Raw genomic sequence first — 7,353 nt, forward strand, 5'->3', positions numbered from 1 at the left:
TTTTTGTTTGAATAAAATATAATACAATTGCTACTTGATATTGAATATTGTATGTACATGCATTGTATCTGATCATTGTACACAGTTTGGGTTGACATGGTATCATATTGTACACATTGATGATACTGACATGCATGTATGTATTGTGTCGATATGATATTGCCTGTCATGTCGTATTGTGATAATCATGATATTTGAAGCAGTATACCATATTAAACTGATCCAATACATGCACGGCTTGAACATATCACAATCAAACATGAACACACCACATTAAATATACGTATAGTATCAGTTTGTCACTAATGAATTGTATTCAATCGAGTTTATTGAGAGTTATTGTGTGACTCTTGACAGTGTGGTGAGTGTTTTCAGGTACAGCTACTTGATCAGCTGTAGTTGTTGATGATTAACACCAAGAATCCCGATGTACATCATATCAACTATAAATAATCAGGATAATCATCCATTCAACAAATAACCAGTTTTACTGCTATATCTGTTTAGTTTTCAAATTTTCTTGTAACCAAACTTTAGCCGCTTGGTACCACGGAGAGTATTGCCAAGTCGCGAAAATGATCTCCTAAGAGTGGATGCGAGATCTGGAATTGAAGTACTTGGTCGTTCAGGCAATCTAACAGTATGCATCAAATCCATGATCAGTATCAATCGATACATACACACATCAATATCAAACAACTTACTGTGATGATGGCCAGAGCACTTGATAACCGTTCGAGATAGTAGGATATCCATCAGTCACGGCTTCGCATCCACATTCAGGACCAAATCCAATGCGTTTATTCTGTAAATCAAATGTCAATATAAGTCGGGTCATAAATGACATACCAAGAACTGCATAATCATTTGAACCAACTCTTACAGCAAACACAACTATAATCCAACATGTATGTCAGTCAGGTTAATCAACACATATTGCATACAATTGCCAAACTCGTATCCCTGCATATAATCTGACCCAGTTCAATCATCACAATAGAGTTGCGATTTTCAACAGTTACGGAAGTTTGAGCACACATTGCAACTAAAAGTGTCGGCAATTTACTCCAATCAATACTAAAATCGGATTCAAAAACTATACACTATCTCCAAAACATGTCATCAATTTCTTCTTGGTTAAACTTGCACCTAAACATATTATTCTTGGCAGTGATTGTACCACTATCAAGAATAGCAGCAACCAGAGTTTCCACGACTATTTTAGGGAAATACAAATATGTACAAAACACATTTGTATAACCGAGTGCAAAGTACGTCCATTCTCTACAACTTGCTGAAATTCAGCAGGCAGATCCACCTGTTCACCATCAACTAGTATACTCTTGATGTTGATAGTAAATTGATCATTTGATGGTGAGTCTACCCATGCAACATTCCTTCCATCCGTTCCGCATTTTTTAACTACACGAGTATTTCCTATATTGATGAAACTATCTGAAAGCATGATTCAATTCTTGAATTAAAACGCAAACATATACAAATTTTAGAATAAAACAAAAAAGAATCTGCAAAGTTTAATAAACAACATCAAATCAGTCAAATCCAATACTCTAATCAATGGATTCCATCTCAACAACTTATTGGTGATGAAAATAAACCCTGTAAAAACAAATACCTTTACTTGATCATTATTGTACTGATTTACATCAAGAATATTGTTTGCATAAGCGTTTAGCTTTTTTTCCAGTTGGTTTATACCAAAATTACTTGAAATTTGGTAAACTATTCAGCGTATACACTTTAATACTATTACATGTACATTTAGTTTCAAGTTGATCTCATTAAAAATATGAATATACCCAAACAGGAGCCACATCACTTGTACTTTTTAAAATTGGTGTTTAGTTTCAAAAATCTCCATCAAATCCCATAAACCCAGTCAGCAAAAAGATTGGAAAGTAGGGTTTTTTCTCCATTTGAGAGCACCAATTCCATGCAGAGGTTAACCTACCATCAATACAGCTACCAGCATCAAAGAAGTTATCTGACCCAGATCCGTCAAAGGCATGACGGAAAAAGTCACAAAGGATTACTTTGGTAACTTCCTTGATGCCACCAAACGTGGATTCAATAAAAGTGTTGATGGATGGATTGCAAGCAAGATCAGGAAGTTTTGAAAGAGTGGTTGTGATGGGCAAGAGAATACGATAAATCTGAGTGTACTTGTCAATGAACATGAGTGCGTTTGGAACATTCTAGATTCAAAATGCTAGTGATGAGTAATTGAGCGCATCTAGCAACCGATTTATAAAGACAACATCCAAATACATACATGGTCTCCCAAGTGAATGACTGAAGATCCAACCCAATGACCAACACGCTGTTGAGCACGATGCAAAATAGTATGCATGACTCTGGATACACGAGGGGCTGCTTGAACACGATTCAAGCCCTGCCCTGTATCCCTTAATCGGTAATAATTACCATCATCCAAAAGATCTTCTTCGGCAAGTGTCCATAGCATAAACATTTCTGATTCAAGAAAATATTTAAAAGTTAGCAACATCCCTGTAGTAAAATGGTTTCAAGCATCATGTACCATGTAGGACTTCGCGCCATAGAGTGAGTGACTGCAAAACATACTGGTACTGTTTTTCATGTCCATGTGATAGTCGAGCCCCATGATGACCACTTTGAATAGCCAATGAGTATCCATTCTCGGCTCGTTTTGGATCAAACAGCGCTTTTAAATGCTCAATCATTTTATCACAGGGATCACGATTGGTTCGTAAAAAAGCGTGATTGTCGCCAATGGAATAGAGACATTGACGAATAAGTTCGGGTTGGAGATCGTTAGTACAGTATTTTCGAGTTAGGATTTCAACTGCGCGCTCTTTTTGTTTGATTTCAGATTGAATTTGACGACGAGACTTTCCTTCTGAAGTGATTTCCAGTGTTGCAGTTTGAACAAGAGGGTCTTGAAGAACAGCAAGGCCATTTTTATTTTCAAGAACAGAATAGACTGTCTTGATTTTTTTTGAGCAGGAAAACTCGAGCATTTCCTACACATGAAAAGCAATATCAAGAGTATCGACGGACACAAGAAAATAAGCAACATGTTGATGAATATTTAAAATTTCAAGCCAGTCATTACCTTTACTTCTGGTATTTGCGAGTCCTGAAGCATATACACAAGTTTACCATAAGTACTACGCATTTTTTCAGGATTCATGATTTTATGTCGACGCCCAAGCTCAATACTTGGGAAATGTCAGTATATTTCAAATTATATTTTATAGCAAAAACGATACGATAGCAAATCATGCAGTACTTACATGTCTTGAAAAAACTCTGCATTGGATTGGAAATCACGATTTTGAAACAGTTCCTGACCAACTAAATGATAAAGATAATTAGAAAAGACTCGAGATGTGTATAAAGAATCAATATGATTACCTTTATAATCAGCAGCAACAACCAGTCCGCTCAAAACAGCACACAATTCTTTAATCTGAGCAACAATCCGTTTTGTCTTGCTTGAATGAGTCAAGATATCGATTTTATCGGTATATTCCGATACATTCAAGGCAGCATCTAAAAGACGAAGAAACTTGCGTTCGGTAACTTCAAGCCTTAGAGGAATGAATTTTGATCTGTCCAAATACCAGTCAGAAGACTGTACGGATGGAAGATGTTGCTCAACTTCAAGTTGAGCTTCTACTTGTAGATATGTTTCAGCAGAGAGAGGAATAGATGAAGTTGTTACACCAGTCATTGGACTGATAGTTTCAGAAGCTTCAACCAGTCGTTGAACTGTATGAGTTTTGCGACTGCCTTTACGATGCTGATAACTGAAACAGACTTGACAAAAGTCATCCATGCACTCTACACAATGAACTACTGCTGGTTGATCTAAATATCAAACACATGCACATGCGCACCATGCTAGGATGTGATTAGCTGTTTGAAATATGTGTACGGATACAGTCCAGTTGATACCTTCGCATTCAATACAGTTTCCTGAAAACACTGCTTTACAGTGGTCATCATTCACAGCTATCTTCTCTTCCACTTCTGCCATGTCTTCTATCTTTCCGTCTAGAATCTCTCCCAATGACGTCTGTCCAGTCTTTATACAAGAAGTGGATTCTGTCATAGTGGAAGAAACTACAAATGCAGTCGAACTAATCGAATTGGTCATCAACAGCTACTTATTAAACTGTCGCAGTTTGAATGGGTTTTGTCAAGTTGGTTTTTATCCAACTGAAATCTTACAAAATTCATTCATGGAAATACTTTGAGAATGTACGTGAATAACGACAGAATTTTGCCCTTGTTTCCTTCCAGCAAATCTAAATAATTGTTAAAAGTCAGTTCAGTTCGGTTTCTAAATACTAATAGATAGAATTACCTTGAGGTGTCAAGAACTGTGTGGGCACATTTCGCTTATTCAAAAATGATAATACTACTGCCGTGTTGTCGATTTTATGAACTGCAAGCATTGGTCGCTTACTGTATCGTCCCAGACTTTCTCCCGTCCGACTCTAAGAAATAATGTTATCATCCATTCAACCAATGAATCTTGTCAAAATACTTACCTCGAGAGCGTAGATTAAATTCAACGAGTCACTAAATGCAGTGTAGAGATCTTCAACATGAATCTCTTTGGCTTCAAGATACTTGTTCATCCACTCCAAAGATCTCTAAAATATCACATATATACAATGCATTAATTGCTGCAAGGCTTCAACATGAAATCACTGAAAAATAATTTAAAATGCCTTTTCAAGAGCCTTGTCGTCTCCACTGATACTGTTTTCTTTGCGCTTAAAAGTCATGGGTGTTCCAAGATATCCTCCTGTCCCGCCAAACTTTGTAGGTGATCCAGACTGAACATGATAGAAAAAAATGGTGAATCCCAAAAATACATGGTCATTTCAACTCAATCAACTCACCAGTGTTGCCTGTCGTTGCGGGGCACTGCTAAAAGCAGAATGTACAATCTCATCATGGCTCTGCACAAATAACCCAACATTAAAAAATACAACCATGTTTATAATCAAACATCGTGTGCTATACTTACATTGGAGCTAGCAAGTCCGTCTTGATGTGAATCGGTTGGATGACTCGCTTCAGCGTGATCTCCATCTGAACTGGATAAAAATGATGGCTGTAAATGATGTCCAGTAGTCGTGGCGCTCACTGCGCTAGAACGGGTTTGTATAGCTGCTGCAAGTACACCTAAAGCACCATGATTGGTTGAAAACACTCCAGGAATGCGTTTGGGTGGAATCACCTGCGGCGGATGGTCGTCTGGGTTATCATGTTGAGTGGATGGATGAGCATGGATGGAATCCACAGAATCTGTACTCGTACTGGTTGGCACATGCGGATCTGGGTGTGGATCTTCATTGTGAACGATACTGGGTCGCACAGGTGGACGTGGTCGTGTCTGAGGTGGTGAATGTTGGATTGGCTGGGCTGACTGGATAACCGCAGGAGCAGCCTCGGAACCAAGATTTTCCTCTGAACCAGAATGAATTTGCTGGTCTACATACACTTGAGAAATAGGGCGATGAGGAAGAGTCACTGCTGGTGGAGTACGAGGTTGTGGAGTATATGATTGAGGTTGTAAAAGGTTTAATTCTACACCAGAAACTGGTCGAGAACGAGGAGCGGGTCGTGGTGGAGTAGCAATGGGTTCGGATCCAGAAGAAATACAAGATGGATTCGCTGTCTCGATTGCATGAACATTGGATACAGAGCTGGACAAAGCCATGTCAGATGTAGAAGGTCGTGGGCGTACCAAAGGAGGAGATGGATGAACAGTGTTGCTTTCCAAATGTTCGTTTACAGAAACAATCGGCTTTTCAGACGTATTCACTTGAGCTGATTCTAAAAATAAAAGCCATGTATTCACCATCAGTAAGTATGCGTGTCGCATTTCCATTTAGACATTAAATCATATCAAATATCCATGAAAAAAAACAACTCACCATTATGATCAGTCGTCTTGCGTAAAGCATTGCCACCTCGCATGACAGAAGCAAGAGCACTCATGGCATTTGATGGAGCAGGTTTTCTACCGTGAATTTCTGTATGACTGCTTGCAGATTCGCTCACTTCAGTTCCTGCCTCAGTATCACCTGTACCAGATGTAAGAGCTGGCGAGACAGCGCCTACATGGGCAGACATGGATTCAGCTTCAACCATACTTAGACGATACAACTCTTCTCCACGTTCAACTGGACTTGATTGAGATACTTCCGTGGGAGCTTTTGCAGATGTGGGATATGCACCACCACTTGCGACAAAAATAGTTTCGTCTAAAGTGGTGCTGGGTATTTCAGAGTGTAAAACATGTGGAAGTACCAGAGTTTCGGGTACGTCCGTCTTGACTTCAGTTGAATGATCTTTCGCGACTTCGTCACTCGTGTGATCGTCTTTAGTGCCCGATCGCATGGGTTTGGGTCGACCTTTTGTCAAATGGTTCAACATGGACTTGAATCCACCGAAACCCGACTTTTTCTTTTCAGCAGTCTGTGCAATCGCAACAGAAGAATTTGACGTTGTAGCGGTATCCGAAGGTCGAGGGGTAGATTGACTGGTTTGTCTTTGATACTGTTCATCAATACGACTCATGGATGAAGTCAATGTACCATCAGGCATGGATGTATGCGAGATAGTAGCAGATTCGGTGTGATCTAAATCAGCAAGATCGGGGTTATACGAGCTAGCAGGTCTTGAGGTAGCCTCAAAACGCTGACCAGCACCATGCTCAACTTCAACAGAAACAATTGTTTTTGGACGGGGTTTTACTGGTAGTTGCATAGGAGGACGAACTGCTGAAGATCGGGCTGGAGCAGGTGGTTGATGTTCTACTGAAACGCGATGATCCGAAGCAGTAGAATGACCCATGGACGAAGATGAAGTAAACTGCGAATGTTGCATGACTTCAGCATCAGTGTCAGCTGAACGTTCAGGCGATGAAGTCTAAATAAATAGTCATTAGATTTAGTAGTATAACAGTAACAGTATATTAAAAATGCACGACTGTACCTTTGATTTGGAAGGAGAAGACATGGGTGTAGCGGAATCATTTAAAAACAATTCAACTGCTTCAATTGTTTGATCAATTTGTAAATTCACACATGAGTCAGTGCCTTTGAATGTGGTCTCCAAAATATCCGAGTACCGACTGAGAAGCATGGGTTGTAGTTGAGAATCGATATAGTCTTTGGCAACAAGATTGAAGCCAGGCGTGACAGACAAGTCGCGAGTAATCTCATCAATAGTGGTTTGAATATGAACCAAGTCATCGCCATCTATTTGAATAGTAAGATTCAAGTAGTACAAGCATGATGGCATTTAATTAGTAAAAAAGGGATGATC

The 7,353-nt window shown here is 39.2% G+C and overlaps 2 protein-coding genes across 2 annotated transcripts; both read right to left on the bottom strand.

The window, feature by feature from the left end:
• Window positions 1-510: 510 nt before the first annotated feature.
• BATDEDRAFT_27796 (uncharacterized protein) lies at window positions 511-1,465 on the bottom strand (the record flags this gene model as incomplete). The annotated part of the gene is made up of 4 exons (XM_006682100.1): window positions 511-634; window positions 705-894; window positions 1,181-1,216; window positions 1,276-1,465. 4 exons carry the CDS (start codon window positions 1,463-1,465, stop codon window positions 511-513), a joined length of 540 nt encoding a protein of 179 aa, XP_006682163.1.
• Window positions 1,466-1,844: 379 nt separating this feature from the next.
• Window positions 1,845-3,736, bottom strand: BATDEDRAFT_20825 (uncharacterized protein; the record flags this gene model as incomplete). The annotated part of the gene is made up of 6 exons (XM_006682083.1): window positions 1,845-2,216; window positions 2,294-2,493; window positions 2,561-3,023; window positions 3,116-3,221; window positions 3,297-3,357; window positions 3,418-3,736. 6 exons carry the CDS (start codon window positions 3,734-3,736, stop codon window positions 1,869-1,871), a joined length of 1,497 nt encoding a protein of 498 aa, XP_006682146.1. The 3' UTR covers window positions 1,845-1,868.
• Window positions 3,737-7,353: the final 3,617 nt, after the last annotated feature.

This window comes from Batrachochytrium dendrobatidis (assembly GCF_000203795.2).
Source record: "Batrachochytrium dendrobatidis JAM81 unplaced genomic scaffold BATDEscaffold_15, whole genome shotgun sequence".
Classification (NCBI taxonomy): domain Eukaryota; kingdom Fungi; phylum Chytridiomycota; class Chytridiomycetes; order Rhizophydiales; genus Batrachochytrium; species Batrachochytrium dendrobatidis.